The sequence below is a fragment of the Mobula birostris genome, chromosome 31, assembly GCF_030028105.1.
Source record: "Mobula birostris isolate sMobBir1 chromosome 31, sMobBir1.hap1, whole genome shotgun sequence".
In the NCBI taxonomy this organism is placed as follows: Eukaryota; Metazoa; Chordata; class Chondrichthyes; order Myliobatiformes; family Myliobatidae; genus Mobula; species Mobula birostris.
The window spans coordinates 35,471,389-35,498,615 of record NC_092400.1 but is presented as its reverse complement, the minus strand read 5'-3'; the positions used below and the strand labels follow the sequence as shown (position 1 = coordinate 35,498,615).

At 39.1% G+C, this 27,227-nt stretch overlaps 1 protein-coding gene across 4 annotated transcripts; it reads left to right on the top strand.

Annotated features, from left to right (window-relative positions):
* The first annotated feature begins 27 nt into the window (after positions 1 to 27).
* mvk (mevalonate kinase) lies at positions 28 to 25,759 on the top strand. 4 transcript variants are annotated; one of them, XM_072247695.1, is made up of 12 exons: positions 28 to 112; positions 2,344 to 2,435; positions 3,236 to 3,383; positions 5,088 to 5,235; positions 12,070 to 12,225; positions 13,221 to 13,324; positions 17,853 to 17,898; positions 20,252 to 20,342; positions 21,526 to 21,645; positions 22,699 to 22,852; positions 24,027 to 24,209; positions 25,346 to 25,759. In XM_072247695.1, exons 2-11 carry the CDS (start codon positions 2,358 to 2,360, stop codon positions 24,188 to 24,190), a joined length of 1,209 nt encoding a protein of 402 aa, XP_072103796.1. In that variant the 5' UTR covers positions 28 to 112; positions 2,344 to 2,357; the 3' UTR covers positions 24,191 to 24,209; positions 25,346 to 25,759. The 4 variants fall into 4 exon arrangements, with proteins under 4 accessions (XP_072103796.1, XP_072103793.1, XP_072103794.1 ...); XM_072247692.1 differs by having other exon boundaries at positions 24,027 to 25,759; XM_072247693.1 differs by lacking the exon at positions 28 to 112 and adding an exon at positions 119 to 968 and having other exon boundaries at positions 24,027 to 25,759.
* The last annotated feature ends 1,468 nt before the right edge of the window (positions 25,760 to 27,227 follow it).

The following is a 27,227-nucleotide window of genomic DNA, read 5'->3' as shown; positions in this document are numbered from 1 at the left end:
ATTGGCTGTGTAGATTGAGTCCCGCCCCGCACGGGGCTCGTGAGTGGAGGGAGGCGGAGCGGCGGGAGTCGCGGTGCGGGACGATCGCCGGTCGGTCTGTGGCTGGATGCAAGTAAGCAGTGTTCGCTTCACCCTTTTATCCGTGTGGCAAACACGCTGTGCCGGGTGATCGGGCTCGAACCACGGATGATGCCACAGGAACACGGAACAGGAACGGCGGAGACCGACACCGACGTGACCGGAGTTGTCAGTCGGTGTTGAACTCAACGTAGGACTCCAGCGCCGGGGTTTTACTCCCAGAGCCTTCCCCGTGAGTGGGTGCAGCGGAGGTTTGAGATCGGATGAGCTGCCAACCCGGGCTGACGAGCCCCATCGGCCCGAAGCACCTGTCACCCGTCTTTACCGCAGTAGAAACGGTTCCGTTGGGTTTAGTAGCTGAGCCACACGTGAGGCCCCAGGAGCCTTCTGTCATCGTATCAGCAAAGCTAGTAGGATTGGGCGAGGGAGGGCGTGGGAACGGCACGGTTAGGACATCTAGACCAGCACGGGGCCGATGGACCGAAGGGTCAGGTCCCATTCTGCACTCCCCCTGCGACCTTTCCCCGGGATCTCTGGTACTGGGGGTTAAGCGGACTCTGGAGAACGCTACCCAGCAGTTAATGGTCTAGATGTGAATCCTGTTTCCGTGGATTAATGTGGAACAAAAGTTGGCACGCTTTGAAATGGAGCCGGGGACATCAGGCTTTCTGTCAGTGGTGTAAAAACAGCAATGCAGTCACTACATTTCAAAACCACGCGCACGACTTCTGCAGCACAGTCTGATGCTTCTTCGTCAGGTCCTCATCCGAGTCTCGGCCCGACGGCTCAAACAGACTAGTTCTGCACCGATATCTTATGGAAATCTTAACCATATACTGCATTTCCCTTCATAGAAGCTGTCTTACCTGCAGTGTTTCTTCACATGACAAGCAAGTTCAGAACTCTTGTGTCTCTGTCCATTCTAATGTTGATAAAAACGTGAAGGATCAACGGCTTTTTTAGAGCTTATAAAATTATCTTTGTTGTGCCCCACCCATCTTCACTGTGGGAGTCCCATTAGCAGAGAGTTTGACTTGATTCAGGAAATGTTCAGAGCAAGATTGTGAGCTTTATTAATATTTTCTTCATAGTTTAATCTGCACATTTTCTGCTGTAGAAACATTGGATTGGAATAGTGTGTAGCCTCACTGAAGGCTTCTGTAGGATTTTTATTGCCAACATTTTGACTGTTGATGCTTTTAATATGTAGCCCTATGACTTGATGGTGAAGTTTTCGCCCCCTAAGAAAGTTGTGAGATTGCTGTAAGTTTTTGAGCACAGAAGATCTGGGCTTCTAAGAGACAGTGAGAAGGATGGAGGGATATAGACATTGTGTAGGTTGGAGGGAGTAGTGTTTGGGTGTTTTGATTTGCTTTTTAGCTGGTTTGGCACAACGTTGTGGGGTGAAGGGCCTGTTCCTGTGCTGTCCTGTTCTGTGTTCTATATTCCGCTGCAGACTGAGTGATGTGTGTGATATTAAGACTATTGATATTAAATAGTGCCATCTGAGTGAGATATTAAACTGCTCTCCAATGGATGTAAAACTTATTTTGAGGATGTATAGTTGTAAAGGGTTAATCCTAGTGTCTTCAAACAATATCACTAAAACAGAACCTCATTATGGTTATATTTTTGTGTGACATGCAGATTAGCTGCCCCATATTCTACAATAATTAAACTCCATCAAGTGCTTCATGTTTAACCTTTTTTAATCAACGAGTAATTCAAGGACTTTTTATTAATCACTATAGGAAGGGCGTGGAAGCACTGGAAAGGGTACAGAGGAGATTTACCAGGATGCTGCCTGGTTTAGAGAGTATGCATGATGATCAGAGATTAAGGGAGCTAGGGCTTTACTCTTTGGAGAGAAGGAGGATGAGAGGAGACATGATAGAGGTATACAAGATATTAAGAGGAATAGATAGAGTGGATAGCCAGTGCCTCTTCCCCAGGGCACCACTGCTCAATACAAGAGGACATGGCTTTAAGGTAAGGGGTAGGAAGTTCAAGGAGGATATTAGAGGAAGGTTTTTTACTCAGAGAGTGGTTGGTGCGTGGAATGCACTGCCTGAGTCAATGGTGGAGGCAGATACACTATAGTGAAAATTAAGAGAATACTAGACAGGTATATGGAGGAATTTAAGGTGGGGGCTTATATGGGAGGCAGGGTTTGAGGGTGGGCACAACAATGTGGGCCGAAGGGCCTGTACTGTGCTGTACTTTTCTATGTCCTATGTTAATACAGTTAACAATTATTTGTTTTAGGATAAACCTCAACAATGACAAACAAGACACTCATTATATCTGCTCCTGGCAAGGTTATTTTACATGGAGAGCATGCTGTGGTCCATGGAAAGGTAAATTCTTATTTAAAACTTGCTAATAAGCAATCCATATAATTAGATTTTAAAGTATATTTCATTTGACTGTAAGGAGTTTTGGAGCATCCTGTGATAGTGAAAGGCATCATTAAAATAAATGAGTATCTGTGTAACACACATCAAAGTTGCTGGTGAACGCAGCAGGTCAGGCAGCATCTCTAGGAAGAGGTACAGTCGACGTTTCGGGCCGAGACCCTTCAGGACTAACTGAAAGAAGAGCTAGTAAGTTAGTCCTGACGAAGGGTCTCGGCCCGAAACGTCGACTGTACTCTTCCAAGAGATGCTGCCTGGCCTGCTGTGTTCACCAGCAACTTTGATGTGTTTTGCTTGAATTTCCAGCATCTGTAGAATTCCTCGTGTTTGAGTATCTGTGTAACTAGTTATTGTAACCCTATTAACTTCACTTTTCTGGTTTGGCTTCTGTTGAAAATGTTTTCCGATTAAGAAACAGTATTATCTGCATCTTAATCTGAGAAGTTAACTTTATTTTGGTGATACCTAATAATTTTATTAGGTGATTATATGGTTGTGTAATAAAATATCCTACAGTAAACTTTTCCCTACTTTATTCATCTGAATGAGTAGAATTTTATTATTTTCTATTTCTTGCCTCCTTCACATTGTAAATGATATTGCCAGAAGTTTAAAAACTGAGTACTTTCTTGATATAATTAATACAACATATTGGCTCTCACTAACATTCTTGAGCATCAAGTGAAGGATACTTGTACTTTGGAATTCCTAGATGTTCACACCATTTCATTTTGTATTTATAGGTGGCTCTTGCAGTCAGCCTAAACTTAAAAACATACCTCCGGATGCAACCACGTGCTGATCAGCAAGTACAATTATATTTGCCAAATATTGGCACCCATCTTAGTTGGAAAACCACGAACCTTCAGTTCCTGCTGAAAGCAATTGATGGTAAGAAGTCACCAAGCGAAGAAAATATTAAAGAATAAAAGACCTTGTATCACTCATAATGATTACTTTGAAGGGAGAGATAAATATCAGTTCAAAAGGATACAGCTTAACACTGCTGTAAGGTGGGTCTATATAGAGGTTCCCAACCTTTCTTATGCCAAGGAGCAATACTGTTAAGCAAGGGTCCAAGTTGGCAACGCAACCACTATCCTGATGAAAAAAGAACTGATAATGAAAATGTCTGGCCTAGAATAAAAGTCCAGTTAATTCATATTGTCAGATATCAGTTCTGAATGATTGCGGAAACTTATTAGAAATAGTTGATAAAATGATGCCTCAAATGATATCAAATGCTCATGTATCGAAGATTTGTTGCTAAAGGTGGTTCAGTGATATGGGTACTGTTCATTGATGTATGATGTGCACTGTTAATTAGTTGGAACGATGATGACAGCGTAATCTTCTTTCAAGCTAATTATATTCTCTGCTTCAGTGCCCTGATGGAATGGAATATTATGGTCAGACGTATAGTGGAGAGTTTTGAAGTACTTTCTGCTCCTTAGCTGATTAAGTTCTAGTTTAGATGCACCACTTGTGCCTGGCATGGGTGGAATAGACTGCATATTTACTGGTTTTTCTCTAGTGGAACAGAAAAGACTATTTTATTCATGCAATTTTGTTAATTGGGTTTAGAAACTGTTTGCAAATAAATTGATGGGGAGTGGGTCACTGTGTCCTTGAAACCTGCTTCATCATTTAATAAAGTCGTTGCTGATCTAATAGTGACTTCAGCATTTCTGTCTAGGTGTGATAACTTAGCAGCTCCTGTGCAAAGTATCATTTACCCTCTCCTTAAAAATATTTAAGGGATCTGCTTCCATTGTCCCCTGAAGAGGAGACTTGCAATGATATTCACCCTTTGAAAGAACAAAAACTGCCTCATCTGTCCTAAAACTTTAAAACACAGAGCTCTTGATGTAGACCATCCACCCCTTGCTCCCATGGCTTCACAAGACCCTGATCAGGGATGGGGGGGCTAAACAGGTGCTACACCTTGCCTAAGGGTGACCTGCAGGCTAGTGGAGGAAAGGAGCATCTTACACTCCTTTGGGGAGACATATCCAATTCATAACCTCCACCTCACCACCCAGTTAATAATCATACACTTGTATTAACTGATAAACATGAGAATTTTTGCAGATACTGGATATCCAGAGTAACACATACACAAAATACTGGAGGAACTCAGCAGATCAGGCAGCGTCTATGGAAATGGATAAACAGCCGACTTTTGAGCCAAGACCCTCATCATGAAGAAGGGTCTCAGCCCAAAACATCAACATGTGTGTTTCGCTTTGTATTAACTGATGCCCTACATCCTGCCAATATAAGACTAGTCACCTGTGCAAAACTTGGTATTTAGGTAACTGAAATGAATGTTTTTGATATGCCTCTTCCTTTAGTAAACCAGGTTCTCTCTGTAAATACTTTGTAACTTCTTTAAGTAAAGAATATACAATATATAAAACTTACTGAATTGTAGTTTCTCAAATTTCTGTTAGTATTATTTTTGCTTGACAATTTATGCGCTTTTCATAAGCTAAGGATTAGGAGCAGCACAATGTCCATTAATTCTGGCGCTCATGTTTCCATTCAGATTTTTTCCCATGAGCTATTAAATGTGTAAATCATTTTTCTTTGTAGCTGATGCCCGGAATCCAAAGGCTGCGAGCCAGGAGCTAGTGGAGCAACTGAAACGGAAAGCAGAAATTCCAGAAGGCTATACAGACATGATGAGCCTCAGTGTCCTCTGTTTCCTTTATTTATATGGTGCTATCTCCAGCAGCAAAAGGTATTGATTACTTTCTGTCATAATAAAATACTGCAACCTGGCAGGAACACTTATAATTGTTACCAATTTTGATTGCTGTCGGGAAGGGAACATATTAATGGTCAATCCATCAACTGTTAGGTGGCAGCAATGCAGTTTCTCAGTAGTAAATGCATGCATTGTGGTACAGGGCCCCCAGCCATTTTTATGCCATGGACCAGTACCATTAAGCAAGGGATCCACGACTCCAGATTGGGAACCCCTGTTGTAGCTGAAGTCTTGGTGAACATAAATATAATCTAACTCTTTTCTTTAAAAAATAATTGCAACATAACAGAGATAAAAATGACATAAAATATTCTAACTAGAATAAAATGTCTCACAAAAATAAGTTGGCATAATTGAATAACGACGGGGATAAATGAACAACAGCTTCCGAAGGTCAGTTAAATATTGCAAGCAGAAATTATGTAGACATTGTAGCAGGAAAAGGTGTAACCATCAGATGAATAGGAACAGATTTATTTTCTTCTTAGTTTAGATCTAGGAAGTTTGTTTGTTCATTATGTGCCATGTCATATGATATTGGAGATCATGGGTTTTCCATGACCATGATTGTTCTTGGCAAATTCTTCTACAGAAGTGGTTTGCCATTGCCTTCTGAGCAATGTCTTTACAAGACAGTTGACTCCAGCCTTTATCAATACTCTTCAGAGACTGTCTGTCAGTGGCATCAGTGGTCACATATCCAGGAGTTGTGATATGCACCAGCTGCTCATACGACCATCCACCACCTGCTCCAATGGCTTCATTGGGGGGGGTATTAAGCAGGGCCTACACCTTCCTTAGGGTGACCTGCAGGCTAGTGGAGGGAAAGAGCACTTTACACCTTCTTTGGTATAGATGTATCTCTGCTGACCCCTCCCCCCCCCCCCCCCCACACACACACACACACACACACTCAAATTAGGAAGCATCAGAGCCATTTATAAAACTAGAAAGAAATGATGAGCTACTGACACAACCTCCACCAGAAATGGATAAAAAGACTAACTTCGAGGAGATGCGAAAGGATTTAGAAGGAGTGGATTGGGACAATTTGTTTTATGGGAAGAATGTAATTGAGAAATGGAGGTCATTTAAAGGTGAAATTTTGAGAGTACAGAATCTTTATGTTCCTGTTAGGTTGAAAGGAAAGGTTAAAAGTTTGAGAGAGCCATGGTTTTCAAGGGATATTGGAAACTTGGTTTGAGAAAAGAGAGATATCTACAATAAATATAGGTAGCATAGAGTAAATGAGGTGCTCGAGGAATATAAAGAATGTAAAAAGAATCTTAAGAAAGAAATTAGAAAAGCTAAAAGAAGATATGAGGTTGCTTTGGCAAGTAAGGTGAAAATAAATCCCAAGGGTTTCTACCATTATATTAATAGCAAAAGGATAGTGAGAGATACTATTGGTCCCTTAGAGAATCAGAGTGGACGGCTATGTGCGGAGCCAAAAGAGATGGGGGAAGTTCTGAACAATTTCTTCGGTATTCACTAAGGAGAAGGATTTTGAATTGGGTAAGATAAGGGAAACAGGTAAGGAAGTTATGGAAACTTTGATGATTAAAGAAGAGGAAGTACTGGAGCTTTTAAGGAATATAACAGTGGATAAGTCTCTGAGTCCTGACAGGATATTCCCTAGGACCTTGAGGGAAGTTAGTGTGGAAATAGCAGGGGCTCTGACAGAAATATTTCAAATGTCATTAGAAACGGGGATGGTGCTGGAAGATTGGCGTATTGCTCATGTTGTTCCATTGTTTAAAAGGGGTTCTAAGAGTGAACCTAGCAATTATCGGCCTGTGAGTTTGACGTCAGTGGTGGGTAAATTGATGGAAAGTATTCTTAGAGATGTTATATATAATTATCTGGATAGACAGGGTCTGATTAGGAACAGTCAACATGGATTTGTGCATAGAAGGTCATGTTTGACAAATCTTACTGAATTTTTTGAAGAGGTTACTAGAAATGTTGATGAGGGTAAAGTGGTGGATGTTGACTATATGGACTTCAGCAAGGCCTTTGACAAGGTCCCACACGGAAGGTTGGTTAGTAAGGTTCAATCGTTAGGTATTAATATTGAAGTAGTGAAATGGATTCAGCAGTGGCTGGATGGGAGACGCTAGGGAGTGGTGGAGGATAACTGTTTGTCAGATTGGAGGCCGGTGACTAGTGGTGTGCCTCAGGGATCTGTACTGGGTCCAGTGTTATGTGTCATATACATTAATGATCTGGATGAAGGGGTGGTAAATTGGATGAGTAAGTATGCAGATGATACTAAGATAGGTGGAGTTGTGGATAATGAAGTAGGTTTTCAAAGCTTGCAGAAAGATTTAGGCCAGTTAGAAGAGTGGGCTGAAAGATGGCAGATGGAGTTTAATGCTGATAAATGTGAGGTGCTACATTTTGGTAGGACTAATCAAAATAGGACATACATGGTAAATGGTAGGGCATTGAAGAATGCAGTAGAACAGAGGGATCTAGGAATAATGGTGCATAGTCCCCTGAAGGTGGAATCTCATGTGGATAGGATGGTGAAGAAAGCTTTTGGTATGCTGGCCTTTATAAATCAAAGCATTGAGTATAGGAGTTGGGATGTAATGTTGAAATTGTACAAGGCATTGGTGAGGCCAAATTTGGAGTATTGTGTACAGTTTTGGTCACCGAATTATAGGAAAGATATCAACAAAATAGAGAGAGTACAGAAAAGGTTTATTTGAATGTTACCTGGGTTTCATCACCTAAGTTACAGAGAAAGGTTGAACAAGTTGGGCCTTCATTCTTTGGAGCATAGAAGGTTGGGAGGGGACTTGATAGAGGTATTTAAAATTATGAGGAGGATTGATAGAATTGACGTGGATAGGCTTTTTCCATTGAGAGTGGGGGAGATTCAAACAAGAGGACATGAGTTGAGAGTTAAAGGGCAAAAGTTTAGGGGTAACATGAGGGGGAACTTTACTCAGAGGGTGGTAGCTGTGTAGAACGAGCTTCTAGCAGAAGTGGTTGAGGCAGGTTCTATGTTGTCGTTTAAAGTTAAATTGGGCAGCTATATGGACAGGAAAGGAATGGAGGATTATGGGCTGAGTGCAGGTCGGTGGGACTAAGTGAGAGTAAGAGTTCGGCACAGACTAGGAGGGCCGAGATGGCCTATTTCCGTGCTGTAATTGTTATATGGTTATAAATGGAGGACTTTCATTGCCGTTCTGAACGCCAGCAGCATAACAGGCAGGAGGAGGAAGAAATGATGAACAGTATCCTCCAAGATAGTAACCAATAAAATATATTATAAAATGTTAAAAAGCTAAAATGAAAATGTTGTACCTGGTTATTTGCAAAAAGGTAAGTGAAGTAAAGGAATGAGTAGCAGTCCAAGGGTATGTTCTCATTGCCATCATGAAATGTGGCTACAGGGTGACTGAAGCATTGAGCTAAGTATTCCAATAATGTTTAGAAAGGACAAGGAAAAAGAAAGAAAGGGTGTTATGGCATTATTAATGAGGGGAGAGATTAGAATAATGGTGTGATGATACGATTTGGATATTATAATTCATAATGTAGAACTGGAATCAGTTTGGATCAAGGTAAAAATTGACAAAAGTGAAGAAGTATTGATAAGAACTATTTATTAGACTATTAGTTGCAATATTAGTCAAAGATTCAAAGTACGTTTATTATCAAAGTTTGTATTCAGTATACAGCCTTGAGTTTCGTCTTCCCCACAGACAGCCATGAATCAAAGAAACCAAAGAAAACTATCGAACCCGTTCAGTGAAAAACATCACCCCCTCCCCAAGCGTGGAGAAAAAAAACAAATTGCACAAACGGCAGCAAAAAAAGCAAAAATCACAAAATCGAAAGAGTCTCGGCATATTCAGTTCAGCTATGTTCGTTATCTACAGGCCACCCCGATCAAAAACACCCAAAATAGCAAAAAAAAAGAGCAGCCAGAAACACATAATGTGAGCTACAGAGTCTAATCCACAAACATGGCATACATCAATAAATTGAAAGTGTGTGTAACGGTGGTAACATCCATTCTACGTTTGAACTGGTTAAATCAATTTACTGCAATGAGGTGGAAAACAGATTCATTAAATGTAGGCAGGATGATTTACTAGAATGATATGTTGCAGAACCAACTAGGGAAAGGCCAATTTTGGATTTCTTTATTATTATTAGAAAGGGTTATTTGATAATCTTGTGGTTAAGAGAGCTTTGGAAAAGAGTGGTCATAATAGGAGAGAATTTCATACTGAATTTGACAGTGATGTAGTTCAATATTAAAGAGGGCTCTTACATTTAAATAAATGAAAGCGTGAGAAGGCATTAAACAATGGTTTAAGAGGAGAATATATTGAAAGGCAGAATAGTTGACAGACAATCCTAGTTTTTAAAGGAATAGTGCAAAAGTATATACTCTTCTAGCATTCAAACCAGCAGAAAAGGGAATTCATCCATGGCTAATGAAAAGTTATTTTGCACCTGTCTTCTTGAAAGCTGGATGTAGTAACAGAACAACTTGATGAACACAAGATTGAGCAGAGCCAGTATTGATCGGTCAAGTGAAAGTTATGATTGACTAATTTCCTGCAATTCTTTGAGGATGACTAGTAGAATAAATGGTGTGTGGGGTGGTGGGGGGGAACCAGTGTATCTGGATTTTCGGAATGCAGTCATTAAGGTTTTACACAGAAAAGTGATTAACAAGGCTTCTGCACAAGGATTGAGAACTAGTTATTGGACAGAAAGCAAGGAGTGGAAATATGCAGTTTATTCTCAGCTTGGCAGGCTGTGAGTAATGCAGCGCTACAGAACACTGTACTTGGATACTTGATTTTACAATCACAACAAATAATGCATCATCATCTGGTATGGGGGCACTGCACAGGATCGAAATAAGCTGCAGAAAGTTGTGAACTCAGTCAGCTACATCATGGGCCTTAGCCTCCCCAGCATTCAGGTCATCTTCAAAAGGCAGTGCCTCAACAAGGCAGTGTCCCATTGCTAAGGACCCCATCACCTAGGATTTGCCCACTTCTCATTGCTACCATCAGGGAGGAGATACAGGAATCTGAAGACACACTCAACAATTCAGAAACAGCTTCTTCCCCTCTGCCATCAGACTTCTGAATGGATATTGAACCCATGAACACTGCCTCACTACTTTTTTCCCCTCATTTTGTACTAATTTAATTTAACTTTTTTAACATATACTGTAAGTTTAACATATACTGCTTACTGTAAGTTACAGTTTTATGTTTTGCAATGTACTGCTGCATAACAACAAATTTCATGACCTATACCAGTGATACTAAACTTGATTCTGATTCTAATGTAACTAAAAGGACCTAATCTCATATTTCCAAATGTGCAAATAACTCTAAACGATGTGATTTATGAGTATGGAAGAAGGTCTAAAAAGAGTTCAGGGGTTTTGAACAAGCTGGGTGTATGTAGATGTAATATAATGTGAAATTAGTCACCTTACTGTACATACAGAGAGTGAAATGTTTATTCAGTAGTGAGTGATCGAACAGTGTTGCTGTTCAAAGAGACTTAATTGTGTATCTACACAAGCCACTGAAGACCAACACACAGGTGCTGCAGTGAGGAACAGGATAAATTGTACCTTAAGCTTTATTATGAAAGATGTTTCACTGAAAATATATTGGACCAAGCCTGGACGATCCTGTGTGCTTCTGATCTCCTTTCTTCAGAAAGGATATTCATACCACAGATTGAGTACAAGGAAGATTCGACAGACTAGTTCCGGGTGAGATGGGTTTGCCTAATTAGGAGAGAATGACCAGAGTGGTACTGAGAGGAAATCTCATCAGACATACATGATTATTAAAGAGCTTCACCTGTTAAATGCTGGAGGAACTCAGGTAGCATCTATGGAAAAGAGCAAACAGTCAACATTTTGGCCTGAGACCCTTCATCAGTCCTGTTTACCTCGACTGTTTACTCTTTTCCATAGATGCTGCCTGGCCTTCTGAGTTCCTCCAGCTTTGGATTTCCAGCATCTGTAGAATTTCTGGTGTTTGTTTTAAGGAGCTTGCCGGGTTACCTGCAGGGAAGTTGTTTCCTTTTACTGAGGAATCAGGGAGTAGGTTACATGGTTTCAGGATCGGGGTAGGCAACTTAAAACTGAGATGAGAAGAAATTTCTTCAGTGTGGTGAGCTTTTGGCATCCTCTACCCTGCTGGGCTGTGGAGACTTAGCTGTTATATTTATTCTGAACGTATTGTTAGTCATAAGGGAATCAGGGCTGCCATAAACTAATACAGTACTTGGATTAGGGGTTCCCACCCTGGGGTCCAAGGACTCCTTGCTGAATAGTATCTGTCCATGGCATAAAAAAAGATTGGGAGCCCCTGGCCTAGATAGAAGATCAGCCATGGCCAATGAATGGCAGAGTAGGCAAAAGGGAGTCATATATCCTGTTCATGCTTCTAAAAAAAGTTAGCTTATTCTGTCACAGGTACATCAAAACATACAGTGAAATGTGTCATTTTTGCCAACAACCAACACAGTCCAAGGATGTGCTCGGAACAGCCCATGAGTATTGTCACAGTTCCAGTGCAAATAACACGCACACAACCTACTAACCCTAACCCATATGTCTTTGGACTATGGGGGGGAAACCCACGCAGTTACGGGGAGAATGTACAAACTCCTTACAGACAGTGATGGTAACAGAATCCAGATTGCTGGCACTGTAAAGCGTTACACTACCTGCTACACTACTGTGCGTCAATATTAAAGTGCTTACTATATTATTGCACTAATATTATATGTTTCTAATTCCAGTCAGTTGCCAAGTGTAGACATTGTAGTTTGGTCTGAGCTTCCAATAGGAGCTGGCCTGGGATCCAGTGCTGCATATTGTGTGTGTCTTGCAGCTGCTCTTCTGACTGCCAGTGGGGCCATAACTTGTCCAGAACTGCAAGAGAAAGACATTGCCAGGTACTCATTTTGAAACTCTGTTTTGAAAATATTATTCAAAATTATTAAACTCATTCCTTTTTTCCCCACGAGAAATAAGTAATAACCACGTGAATATCTTGATTCTAAACATTTATATTAATAGTTTTGTGATGGAAAAGAACATTTTACACTTAATGGAAGGGATAGAAACAGGATTGATGAAGGGTCTCAGCCTGAAACATTAACTGTACTCTTTTCCATAGATGCTACCTAGCCTGCTGAGTTCCTCCAGCATTTCATGTGTATTGCTAGGAATTTTAAGAAAGCCCTTGGAAGTATGTCCAACATTTCGGTCCACGGCCTCTTGTGCCACGATGAGGCCACCCTCAGCGTGGAGGAACAACACCTTGTATTCCGTCTGGGTAGCCTCCAACATGGTGGCATGTGTATCAATTTCTCCTTCCGGTTTAAAAAAATCCCTCCCCCTCTCCTCTTCTATTATCCACACAGGTCTCTTACCTCTTCTCACCTGCCTATCACCTCCTCCTGGGTCCCCTCGTCCTTCCCTTTCTCCTATGGTTCACTCTCCTCTCTTAGCAGATTCACTCCTCTCCAGCCCTTTATCTTTGCCGCCCACCTGGCTTCGTCTTTCACCTTCTAACTATCTCTCCCTCCCTCCCCCTGCCTTTTTATTTTGCTCTTTTCTCACTGACTTTCCAGTCCTGAAGAAGGTCTCAGCCCGAAATATGAACTGTTTATTCATTTCCATAGGCACTGCCTGACCTGCTGGTTTCCTCCGGTATTTTGTGTGTTCTTTTGGTAGTATGGCAGTAGGTATAATTTAGAATCTGTTCAATTGTTCTTCTAATGCTGAAAATGTAATCTTATTGTTTCACCTAGAATTAATACATGGGATGGGAAGTAGAAAATGCTGATTACAACTGGCCTAATAAAATCATATCTGTAGTGTATTTTTATGAGAAATTATTTTTATTGACATATATATCCTTTCTCAATCTTTTACACACAATCAGATGGAATGATGATGAACTGGAACTGATCAACAAATGGGCTTTTCAGGGAGAGAAGCTGATGCATGGGAACCCATCTGGTGTGGATAATGCCGTAGGAACATGGGGTAACTTTTATTTCTATCTTCAAGTTTGAACGTTTTGCACTAATTAGAACTTAGCAATTTTTTCACTAAATGTGGTACTTAATGAGGTAAAGGATATGAATTTTGTCTTTCTAAATGCCTCTAAGTTGGTAAGGGTCTATCTAATCATCATCGTAGCTATGTGCTGTGTCATTTGACATGGGTGATCATGGTCCTTCGACCGTGGTTAATCTTGGTAAATTTTTCTACAAAAGTGGTTTATCATTGCCTTCTCCTGGGCTATGTCTTCACAAGAGGGGTGACCCCATAACACTCTTCAGAAATTGTCTGCCTGGCGTCAGTGGTCATATAACCAGGACTGGTGATATGTACCATCTGCTCATATGACCATCCACCACCTGCTTCCATGGCTTCACGTAACCCTGATCGGGGGTGGGGGGGGGGGGGCTAAGCAAGAGCTACACCTTGCCCAAGGGTGAACTGCAGGCCAGCAGAGGGAAAGAGTGCCTGTATAATTACATAAAATGAAAAGCTGCTGTTTAATGTATGCTGGATTCACCTGCACATGAAGAAAGTACATGAAATGCAGTAATTTAAATCTCTGCTATCTCTGTTCTCTTTTTTTCTTCTGTCAATGCTTGGTCAGCAATTTTGAATCAACATGAAACCCATAAACCCTTTATCCCTATTATGATGCACTCTTCATCAAAAAGAACCACTAAGAAATCAAGCTTTGTTTAGTGAGAAACTTTTCACAATTGCAGTTGAGACCTGATTAAATAATGAAACTGTTAGGGACAGCACCATGTGTCAGAAGTCTTGCATATAGAATGCAGAGTATAGATTTAATCCTATGTCTTATTCAGGTCCATTCTGACTTGCAGTATTGGAACATGTGTACAGGGTGGGAAGGAAATCTGCATGTATGTTCTGAGTAACCTGGTCAACAGCCAGAAAGAATTTACACAGATGACCATCTTCCTCTATAGCAATACTAACTGGAGGGGAACTGAGGATTTGCAATCCTCCATTAAAAAGTTAATATCATTAAGTAAATTAACTACCTGCTGCTGATCACTTTTAGGGCAATTATATTGAAGGAACTTCTGACAATATCTCTATATCAGTGTCCACAAAGATATAAGGGTTAATTGCCCCCCAGTACTCTAATATTTTGTTGTGTGTGTGTGTGTGTGTGTGTGTGTGTGTGTGTGTCCGATTTGTTTCATTAAGCTCAGCAGTTTCTGTAATCAATGGTCTCTTCATTCATTGAATGCACTTATGTCACCCTCTCCTTCAAGTATAAAATACTACCTTATTCTCCACCTGTACAATGCTGTTTCTGTCTAATTCTTTGCTGTCATTTATTGAACATGGGATTTACTGCAATATGAAGAGATGCTATTTGGCTCAACTATTTCATATAAAGAGATATTGCTGCACAAAGGAGAAAGAAATAGAAAGTTATACTAATAGGATTAAATTAAATTAATTGGGAGAAGGTTCAGGCAGTCCAATCATAGGCTGGATCTCTTGGGTCAGATCGTCTGTACCGTAAATTTCATTGGTATTTAAGAAAGTATAACAAGCTGCATAACCTTTCCTTTTGGGATTGACTAACAATAGAACTGTAATGATTCCGTTCTGATTGTGTTCCTGTGAAACAGTTTCATTAAATTGTGACACTAGATAGGATGCTCACAGCAGCACTTGGATTTATCATTTGCATATTATTTAATTACTTCCCTGAAGATCTGGAACTCCTTGCTAGTAGTTTGTAACTGGAGCTGGGTAGTCAAAGAATACATTAGAAAAACCTTGTAATTTGTCATGAAGGTAGTGAAGGGGATCCAGCAATTTGAATATGGAAAGGGCAGGATGTGGAAAGACCTGGAGCTACAGGCAGAAAACCAAACAACGTACCAAGAAAATGATTATTTTTCAAGAATTTGAATGATCAGAATAAGGGAGTATGCATGTTTCACCAAAGTAGGAAAGAGCTGCATCTTATAATGATAGTTGGACGATAACATTGGATGGTGAAGGAATTTTTGCTCTGAAGTCCTTATCAGACCAAGATGTAGTGAACACGCTTTTGAGTTAAACAATATTAGGAGGGAGCAAGGAAAGAAGAACGTGCACTATAATCCAAGAGAAAAGGAAAGAAAGGTTATACAAACACTATTTGCAATAGTCCAGATATGTTGTAATTGAGATTACTTGCAACAGGTGAAGTGGCATATGACCTTAAACTAAATCCTTGTAACAAGCAGTGTTTGTAGTTTAAAAAATTGATTAACAGTCTTTCTTACAGTTGACATGCTCTTTATTAGATGAAAGTGGTACCAGTGATTTGGAGAGTTTCTTCCTACTTGCTTGAAATTAACTAGCATCTGACAATAGTCATTGATACAAACAAGAGAAAATCTGTAGATGCTGGAAATCCAACCAACACACAAAATGCTGGAGGAAATGCCAGGTAGCATCTATGGAAAAGACTACAGTTAACTTTTCAGGCTAAGACGTTTCAGGTCCCGCTGAAAGGTCTCGGCCTGAAACATCAACTGTACTCTTTTCCATAGTCATTGATACAAGTCGATTTTCAATTCTATATTACCTAGCCACTCATTAAAATATTAGCTTAGGAAAATATTATTATTCACTTGTAATATATACAGTTCGCTCTTCTAATTCATCAGTTGGTTCATTCATATATTGGTCAGCTAAACAGGAACTAAATAATTAACATAATTATCTTAATAAAAAAAGTTAATTCCAGTAACAGTAATGGTGAAATTACAGAACTGTCATTAAAAACTCGCCTGGTTCCTGAATTCCTTCAGGAAGGAAATCTAACATTCTTTTCAGTAAAACATTGTGATTCTTTACTGACTCAACAGTTGAAGAGCAATTAGACATGGTGTTTCTGCCAGTGTTCTTGTCATGTAAACAAATAAAGTATTATTTTATTTATTCATAATGTGGGTGTCCCTGGCAAGACCAGCATATATTGCCCAATTTTCATTGTTTCTGATGGTGGTAGGTGCCATGAAATGCTGCATCCCATATGGGAATGGTTCTTTGAGTAGTATCCTATGACTAAGATTAGAGCAATGAGGTTTTATTTTCAGTGATGTCCTAGTGTAATGATGCGGTTTGTGACAGCATTGTAGCAAAAGGATAGAAAGTTCACATAATGTGGGAGCCTGAAATTTTGCAAAATTCTAATGCTACAAGGGTATTCATCAATTAAACCAATATACACCATCAGTCTAATGGTCAGAATCAGGTTTATTATCACCGGCATGTGACGTGAAATTTGTTAATTTAGCAGCAGCAATTCAATGCAATACGTAATCTAGCAGAGAGAGAAAAAAATAAATTAAATAAAGCATAATAATAAATAAACAAGTAAATCAATTATGTATATTGAATAGATTATTTAAAAATGTGCAAAAAGAACAGAAATACTGTATATTAAAAAAAGTGAGGTAGTGTCCAAAGCTTCAAAGTCCATTCAGGAATCGGATGGCAGAGGGGAAGAAGCTGTTCCTGAATTGCTGAGTCTGTGCCTTCAGGCTTCTGTATCTCCTACCTGATGGTAATAGTGAGAAACAGGCATGCCCTGGGTGCTGGAGGTCTTTAATAATGGACGCTGCCTTCTGAGACACCGCTTCCTAAAGATGTCCTGGGTACTTTGTAGGCTAGTGCCCAAGATGGAGCTGACTAGATTTACAACCTTCTGCAGCTTCTTTTGGTCCTGTGCAGTAGCCCCCCCATACCAGACAGTGATGCAGCCTGTCAGAATGCTCTCCATGGTACAACTATAGAAGTTTTTGAGTGTATTTGTTGACATACCAACTCTCTTCAAACTCCTAATAAAGTATAGCCGCTGTCTTGCCTTCTTTATGACTACATCAGTGTGTTGGGACCAGGTTAGATCCTCAGAGATCTTGACACCCAGGAGCTTGAAGCTGCTCACTTCAAGTGATGCAGAATTTCACTATTACCACCAGTTGCATTTTTACTTCCTTTGAGTTCAGCATTCATGTTCAAACTAAATTGCTGATAAAGTGGATTTTACTTATGAGATTGTGTATCTTTTCAAAAGAAGTGATTTTTTTTTTTGCTAAGTTGTAATGTCAAAATCATCCTACAATGCCTTTTCTTCATTCATCAATCTTTATAGGTGAGTACGCTCTGTGGGAATTATCACACCAATCCAAAAAGGTGCATTTTAGTAGGATTGCTAGGTAGTGATCAAAAATCTCAGCAAATTTACCTTTTGTAACACGCAGTCAGTAGTCAACTGATAGTCAGAAACACAGTTGTCAGGTAAAATTGGTTGCTGGGCACAAACCTGGGATCAAACTAGCTTATTCACTGAAATTATGTGCTGTTTAATCGACATTTAATTAAAAGTTTACCCCACAGATTTAATATACTTAAAAGTTCATCAATGGTCTCAGAATCTAAGTTACTAAATGTACTTTTTCATGATACTATACTGTTTCCAATCTTAAGAATTTGTGTTTTTTTTGTAATTTAGGAGGAGTGTTGAGATATCATGCAGGTAAAATTATCCCTTTATCCAGGTACCTATTTTTTATATTCATTATTAATAACTTAAAAAAAATTGTTCTCAACAGAATATAGTATTAATTTTAAGAATGCTATTCTGTTTGAAAGTATACTACAATGAAAATAATATGGTAATTTATCATTGACAAATTATTAAATTAATATCTTGAATGATAATGAAGGGTTTATTTGGCAATTTAATTCAGTAATGTATTGATTTACTTAAAATTATTGATTTTGTTTTCTGTTCCTAGCATGATTTAATTATATTTGATGTTCTAGTTTCATATTGTAGCTCCAATAACATAATCCTCTTTATCCTGTGTATTTTACATTCATTTTATTTTGCTTAAAAACTGTAGCATTTTGACAAGTGTTGTTTCCTTTCTCTCTTTTTACAAATTTTCGGTGTTTTCCTGGCCACCACAAGGAAATTTAAAACAGTTGGGTGTAGGCATGAAGTTAAAAGGGCATATTAAAAAATAGATACATTTTATTAATTTATGTAAAAATAATAAGCATAATAATAGATAAAAGAGCAGGCCACAATTGCCTATACATCATTCTGAAAGGTCTTAACTGACCCTGGGCCTCTACTTTTCTAAGTAATCTCCACATCCCCATAAGTTTCTAAAAATGTACCATTGTTGACTTTTAATATAGTCATCAGCTGAGAATCCACACTCCTCTGAGGTAGAGTGTTTCAAAGACTTACCCACCTGTTATATAGTTTTCTCCTGGCCTCCATCCCAAATTGGTGATTTTTTATCTTGAATTTCCAGCCTCTACTTTAAGACTGAGCGAAGTGAGCCTCTTGGCATTTTTTTTGCCAATACTGACTGCAGTCTTAAAGTTTGTTAAATGTTATGTACTTTTTCCAAACTTTGCAGGGATGGTATAGAGAACTGAAATGACTGGCCTTTTTTTGTGTACGTAACCACTGGAGATGCAATACTTGACCATTTTGCACAGGAATTACTGGAGATGCAATACTTCTCGTTGCATCTTCCCTTCCCACTGTCCAGAGACCTAAGCAGTTCTTCCAGATGAAGTGTAATTCACTTGCATTCTTACAATTTAGTATATTATGTTTGGTGCTCATGACCTAGTCTCCTTTATACCAAAAAAAAAACAAACACTGATTGGGTAACAGTTTTGCCGAGGATGTGTTTTAAGTACACAAAACTTACGCTAGAATTCTTCATTTCACTTGCGCACTGATTTGTCTGGCTCGGGGAACGGACCCATATCTTCTGGCTAGCTATATTGCTGTGCTGTGGACTATATCTTCAATCCAAGAATTTCAGATAGCCAGCCAACTTGGTTAGTTCTGCCATAAGATCATTCATTCACCTGGACCACTCTTTCTTCTCACTCCACAGTGAGCCTGATATGACTGCTTCCAGCATTTTCCTTAATTTCTGATTTTCAGCAGCTACTGTGGTCTGCATTTCATGATTAGAGTGTTAAAGTTACAAAGTTATTTTGAGATTGTACAAGCTTCATAAGATTTTTGTAGGAGTTCTGTGTGCAGTTTTGCAGTTGTATATTTGCCATGGATTCATTGTAGCATTGATTCAGTAGTTTAGTTTGTGCAATGTAGGCATTGTCCTTTGAAAAGAGAGCAAGTGAGATTGACCTGGATTCATAAGAGTTTAGAAGAATGAGATGTGAATTTATTGACACCCAAGACAACACTGACTTTTTTCTATAGATCCTGATGATTTGTTATAGTTCTTATATTTTCTATTTCTATTTCAGGCTTTCCAACATTTCAACATTACAACTTTTCATTAAGTGTTGAGTGACTTTTTCTCTACAAGACATTCAGAATTTGAGGCTATTGTCTAACGTAGGGGTTCCCAACCTGTGCTTCATAGACGACCACTCAGTTAATTGTAGGGGTCCATGGCATAAAAAAGATTGGAAACTCCCCCAAGTGCCCCAAGTATTCTCCATTTAGGATGGAGATGAAAACAATTTTTCTCAACCAGATGGTTGCAAACCTTCATATTTTGTCCACAGAGGGCAATGGATTTTCCGTTTATGAGCACATTGGAAGTTTAGATGGATAAATAATGGGATTGGAGTGTATAACAATTTGGTGTGAATGTGAACTAAGACATGGCCTCAAACACTATCTTTTTGAAAGGCTGGGAAGGTTCACAAAGCCACATGTCCTAACCCTGCTTCCAACATTCAAAGATGTCAGGTCTGCAAATGGGACTGATGTAAGTGTACCTCAAAAGCAGCAGTGAGGAGGAGTTGAAAATAAAATGGTAAAATTCCTTTCAGATCTTTGCAGTGGTTCTTGTTATTTTTTTTTTGCCATGATATTAAGGTTTGAACTGTCTTGCTTTCTTTCAGAGTCCCCACTCTGCGGATACTGCTTACTAATACAAAGGTCTCAAGAAGTACTAAAGTATTAGTAACTGGAGTGAAGGACAAACTTAATAAGGTTTGTTATTGCTGTTTCTTTTAATGCCTGCTGACAGCAGAAACAAAGGATTTGGATTTTGATCTGACAAACTTCTCTCTCCATATTCTTCTATTTCCCTTTATAATCTACTATGTGGTGGTGGTTCTTTGTATCATGATGATGACAGGAAACCTGTGCTGTTGAGCTTTTAAAGTTCATTGCATTGGGGCAGTTCCACTTTCTTGATCTTGGAAGTCCGGTCCAGTGATACAAGCAAGTGTCACAACTATATCTACTATTTAAACCATTGCGAATCAACACATTTCATGACGGGTGAAGTGATTTTTCTTCCTCCAGTTTTACGTTAAGGACATGTGGTGCTGTCCCTAATGAAAACCTATGTTTGGTATCACCTAAACATTGCCAGTACTGTAGGGATGGAGTTATAGGGAGAGGTTGGGCAAGCTAAGAGTCTATTCACTGGGGTAAAGGAGACTGAGGGATGATGTATAAAATCACGATATGCATTGATAGATCGGGTGAATGCACCCTGCATGTCTTTTTTCCCTGGAATAGGAATGAAAAAAAGAACTAAGGGGCACAGATTTAAGGTGAGAGAAGAAAGATTTGAAAGGGATCCAAGTGGTAACTTCACACAGAGAGTGGAGGAAAGTTCAGTGAAAACACCTGGAAGTCACTTGGACAAGTACATGTACAGGAGTTTAGAGCAGGGGGTCCCAAACGAGTTCACAGATCCCTTGCTTAATGGTATTGGTCCATGACATAAAAAAGGGTTGGGAACCCCTGGTTTAGAGGGATACGGGCCAAACACAGGCAAGTGGAACTGGCTTAAATGGGCATCTTGATCAGCATGGTCCTGTTCCTGTGCTGGATTTCTTCACAGCTCTGAGCTGCATCCTTGTAACTACTGAATCAAAAAGGAGCAGAAGCTGGAAATCCCAAAACAAAAGCAAAAAACATTGGAAGGAGGTCCAATGCAAAGGTGCAGGTCAATGAGACTAGGCAGTTTAAATGGCACGGCATAGACTAGATGGGCCAAAAGGCCTGTTTCTGTGCTGTATTTTGTATGTGATTCCATGTTGAAGGAGAACACCAGTGGGGGAAAAAATCAGGAAAATTTATGGCTTGGCTGTCTTCTCTATCACCCCTTGTCATAATTACATAAAGGACAATAGTGAATAAAGTTATTTTCTTGTCTTAGCTACCAAGCATAATAAAACCCGTGCTGGACTCAATAGATGCTATTTCCTGCGAGTGTGAGCGTATTCTGGCTGCTATTGCATCTGGCAGTGATACAAATGAACACTATACAACCCTGGAGGTAAGCTTCCATTAGAAATTAATCCATTAGGAAAAATCTGGGCACATTATAATGATGTAGTTGATGGCTGCTAGATTTTTGAGGAAGAAACCACAACTTAGGTGTTTTTTTTAGCTTGTACCTGTTCAGGTGGAAATAATTTCTATCTCATGCTTGGGTGCCCAGATTTTGTTAATGAGTTTGATGACAGCACCTGTACATGCACTGCTAAGGATGATTGATTATCTCCAAACTAATTACTGTACACTCAGGCTTTGAAAGTGAGCTCTGCGAACATGGTCCTGTGATGAAAATAACAGATATGTGAAGTTGTCTGTTGAACGAAGAATCCTGCTAATACCCTGGAACTCTGGTTACTGCAGACACAGTAGCACATCACTTTGCAGCACCGACGACCTGGGCTTAATTCCCAGCACTGTCTGTAAGGGGCTTGTACGTTCTACCTGTTCCACTGTGTGGGTTTCCTCCAGGTGTTCCAGTTTCCTCCCACAATCCAAAGATGTACCAGTTGGTCATTGTCACATAAATAAGCTAGGATTGCTAGGCAGTGTGCCCCGAAGAACCGGCAGGCCATATTCAATGCTGTGTCTCAATAAATAAATTAAATAAATATCAAGATATTAATGAAATAATAAATATTTTATTTGTTGTACAGGACTTAGATGTGCAATTGATATAAAGTGAGAATAAAAGTAAGAAAGTAGTGACAAAGTGTGGAAAATGCAGTGTATGTTGCAAGATTATGTCATACATTTTGAGAAATGCAATCAAGTGCTCAAAATTTGTTTTAAACAACAATGAGTGCATTGGTGATTGTAAATTGTCCCGTGATTGGGCTAAGGTTAAATAGGTGGTTGCTGGACAGTGCCACTCATTGGGCCGGAAGGGTCTGTTCCATGCTCTGTCACTAAATATATAAATAAATATAGAGCCGTTGGCAGTATTGAGCCATTAGTGGATTACAGGCTTGTGCAAACTTAAGATTGCATGCAAGATGACCAGAAAAAACATCTCAAATTGTCAATTACAACTGTGACTGCTCCATGATTTCAGGAACTTATTGACATTAACCAGCATCACCTGAATGTCATTGGAGTGGGTCATTCCTCATTGGACAAATTATGTCAGGCAACAGCAGCATATGGGCTGCACAGCAAATTGACTGGAGCAGGAGGTGGTGGATGTGGCTTAACACTGCTTAGACCAGGTACAGTGACTATTTTGATGTGTGATCTTTAGAGAGTGTACTTTTTCTAAACCTAGTACAACATTTATTTGTTCTGTTCTTAACTATGCATGCTTTTTTATGATAATACAGAGGAGGCTATTGGATTTGTGCAGTGTTGATGGAGGCCTTTCCTCCTCTATGTAGTGAATTCTATACTTTCTGAATCTGAGATCAGAGTCTCATCCCAAAATGTCTTACCTGATTTGAATTTTCCAGTATTTTCTGTGTATGACTTCTCTCTGTCCCTTTCTGTAATTACATTAAAACTCCAATAATCAGATTTTTCTGAAATCCTGATGCTTTGACATTTGACTGTGTAAACTCATCTACCATTGAGAACTAATAATGTATTGAATATTTCAGATACAGATTTTTCTTCTCTAAAGTTAATTTTGAATTTGTATATTTGGCTTATCTGGTTGTCTCTTGTACTCCTTGTCAAATAATTTGGGCCCCATTGTCCACATGCCTTCTATTCTCATTGGGGGCCCCATTTCTTAAGTTTCTTTTAAAATCTTTTGAGCCCATTTTCCATGCTTTGCTTAAACTCATGTGATTAACTTAAAAACTTTTACATTACTGTGTAACATCTTTTAAAAAAAACAAAACTGTTACAGGAGTATTGGTGTTCTAATGGGAATAATATCAAATAGTCTGGAAAGGCTGCACCATCAGAGTCCTGATGTGGTCAGATTTTTCTCTAATTACCTTTGCAGTATTGTACCTTGGGTAGCTGGCTAGGTGATTAGGGGAGGAGAGGATGGGGTGATGCCAGACAATCTCTGAAGAGTATTGATAAGGGCTGGGTTATCCATCTTATAAAGACACTGTCCAGGAGAAAGCAGTGGTAAACCACTTCTGTAGAAAACTTTACCAAGAACAACCATGGTTAGGGAAAGATGATTGCATCATGTGACACGGCACATAATGAACTTGCAGACCACATTATCTCACCACCTATTTGGTATACAGAAATACATGGACTTTATTAGCCCACTCAACCCCCAGCTCTTACTTGCATATTTGTTTGATATGTTTTGATTATAAAAAGGTACTTGAAAACTTCCCCTGCAAAAATCCTGTCATGAGAAAATGTACTTTAGATTCTACTGTGGTTCAACTCCAAATGTGTTCTGTTAACTATGTCTTTCAGATACAAGTCCTTCTGTGGTAGAAGCTTCTAAACGGGCTTTGAAAGACTTTGGGTTCGATTGCTGGGAGACAAATATTGGTGGATTCGGTGTGTCTTTGCAGTTGCCATCCTCCCTGCGGAAGGACATATTTCAGATTTTATGTGACATGAAGAATTACCAATAAGGAATTTTGGAAGAGTATTGTAATTATGCTAATCATTTGCACATACCATGTGTGTTTAACAGATTCTGTCTGTGTGTATTGGGCTTGACCACCTCATTTTCAATCATCTCATTTTTAATTTAATTTCTGTTTTTTCTCTATACCACCTCCTCCTCTCCCACATGGTTGCATTAAAGCAGGGATTTTCAACCTTTTTTAATGCCATGGACCCCTACCGTTAACCAATGGGTCCGTGGACCTCAGGTTAAGAACACCTGCATTAAAGGAGCATTCAGCTCATTTTAAAAAAACACTACTATTTTGGTTTTTCATTTTCACCTTTTAAATGTGATCATCCGAAAGTATTTTCATTGGAAAGTGCTGTTTATTTTCAGTTTGGTTCCTAATTGAAGCTTAGTTCTTATATAAATAAATGCTTAAAGTGAAGGCATTCATCCAGCCAGGTAGGAGAAACTATTCTTGCAGAATATAGCTGGAAGAAGGTTCACCAGTCATGTTTTGAAATAGCAAATTACTGGTTATTAGTTTGTCTTGTTCTGTTATAAACAATACACTGTATAATTTTCTGAAGGACCATAATGAGAATTTAGTGGAAAAAAAAATTACAGGAAATTCATCAATGTGTTACCTGGATTAATGAATTTTAGTTATGGGGAGACATTGGAGAGGCTGTATTTATTTTCCATTGGGGCATAGGAGACTGAAGGGGACCTGACACAGGTATCATTTATAAAAGGTGCACATGTCAATCTTTTCCCATAGTAGGGGTATCAAAACAAAAAGGTATAGGTTTAAGGTGAGATGAAGGAGATTTAAAAGGTATTTGAGGGGGTTCTTATTCATCTCTGTAGTGAATGGTTAATATCTTGAACTCACTATCTAAATGTCTCTTTAAATGTATAGTGATTGTATCTGACTCCACCTCATCCTGAGGCAGAGATAGAAACAAGAGCTAGAAGGATTTAGACCATGTTCTAGATGGGCAGGAAGGTTTGCATGAATGTGATGGGCTGAGGGGCCTTGTTATAGTTTTCATGTACCTTTCTCTCAAAACCAAAGAAAAGACATTAATCAGGATGTTAGAGTAGCTGGTGTCCATGAAATGTGGACTTATTGAAATCTAATTATTTGTTTGTTGTCTTGTTTGCCTCACAGGGATAAGAAATGTGCTGTGTGTGGTTTTGTAGTGTATCACCGTTGAATCACTACTCGGCTTTATTCCTCTTATCCAGAAGATGCTGCCTCACACTGTTCACATTAATTGCTAACATTATCAGTTAGGGTTGATGTGGGCTGACGCTGTTGGAAGAGGAGCTTGGATATTTGTAAACAAGTTTCAGAATTTGAAATCTGGATTTCTATCTATGCCAATACATTTTTTTCCTAGTTAGAATCCTGAACAGTGTTTATAATTGGAATTTTCTATTTTTTGTTTACTTTCGTGTTGCTATGATGTTATAGGACTGCTGTTCAAAGTGTATTAGCATTAACATAAGATTTCAAGATTGTCTGTCCAAATGCAGATAACTAGCTCTGTGCAAATTACAAATTAAAAGCAGAGTTACACGATGGATGTGTAATGTGTATTTACTAAAAGATACTCTTCATTTTAACCCTGATACCTGTGATGTGAAAATATAAACTACAATGGACTAACTAAGCAGCAGCTGTGATATTGTAGAACATTGCCTCGTTGAGCATTTGTAGATATTTTACAGAGAAAAATGGATAAAGAGGGCTTTTTTAGGATTTCTGTTTTCAAAATAACATGGAATTCAGCTATATGGACAAAAGTGTTTGTTTTATTTGAGATTGCTTTAGAGTAATAAATATACACATCTAGCGCACATTTCAAGTTCAGGTTTACTGTTATTCAATGGTATACATGTATACCACCAAACAAAACAAAGTTCCTCTGAACTAAGTTACACAACAGTGTCCATATAACTCTCACAGTGCACAAAGTAATATTTCCACAAATAATGTGCATTTATGACACAAGTCCAAAAGTAAACTGGTACTTCAGTTGATCAGACCTAGGAGCTGGCAAAGAGTTCAATAGCCCCACAGAATGGGGGAAGAAGTGTTTCCCAACATATCAGTCCTTGTCCTGATGCTAATGGTATCTCCTGCCTGATGTCAGGAGGTCAAAGAGTATGTTGGACAGGTGGGAGGGATCATTGACAATGCTAAGGGTCCTGCAAAAGCAGTGCTCCTGATAAATATCTCGGATGGGTGAAAGGGAGACCCAGATGATCCTCAGCAGTCCTTGCAATCTTTTGTCGGGACTTAGGGTCAGATAATAATAACTTTATTTATAAAGCAGTTTTCATACAAATAATGTAGCTCAAAGAGCTTTACAATGGGATAAAAGTGCAAACACAAAAATTAAAAGCATGAAAATTAAAGACATGAATGTGTTAGTTAAAAGCAAGTTTAAATGAATAAGTTTTGAGCCGGTGTTTAGAAAAGGGTCAACTGAGTCTGTAATCTTTATAGTTTTAGTCTTTAAAATTCCGCAGTTTAGGAGCGTGGTTCAAAAAAAGCTGACCTGCCAATTACCTTATGAGGGAGAGTGTTTAAATTTAGAACAGCAGAAGAAGACCTGAGAGCTCAAGCAGAATTATAATGGTCCCAGACTATTAAGAGCTGTAAAAACAAGGAAGAGGACTTTAAAATCATTTCTAATTGATCAACATCCAAGATGCTAAAATGCCTTGGAGTTCTGCACCAGGTGGTGATGCAGCTGGTCAGGGCACTCTCAGTGGTGCTTTCTTGGCTGAAGAGGTGGTGTTGAAGGACCAGGTGAGATTATCAGTTACGTGCACTCCCAGTAAGTTGGAACTCCTAATTCTCTCCATGGACATTTATTAAACTAAAGCAATCATAGTCAAAAATGTATTGAATTATTTGATGGATCCTTCACCCAGTGTTGGGAAATTTGTAGTTTGTTACATTTGTGCTCAGCCACAATTTCTCTGCTTTTCACATCTAAGCTATTTCTCCTGGAGAGCTTTGGGACTATGGTCTTGTAGTT

Excerpts from the sequence above, each read along its gene's own strand:
- mvk (XM_072247695.1), top strand. The coding sequence starts at position 2,358 with ATGACAAACAAGACACTCATTATATCTGCTCCTGGCAAGGTTATTTTA. Across the intron at positions 12,226-13,220 it reads CAAGAGAAAGACATTGCCAG|ATGGAATGATGATGAACTGG; the intron begins GTACTCATTTTG and ends ACACACAATCAG. Across the intron at positions 21,646-22,698 it reads AACACTATACAACCCTGGAG|GAACTTATTGACATTAACCA; the intron begins GTAAGCTTCCAT and ends CCATGATTTCAG.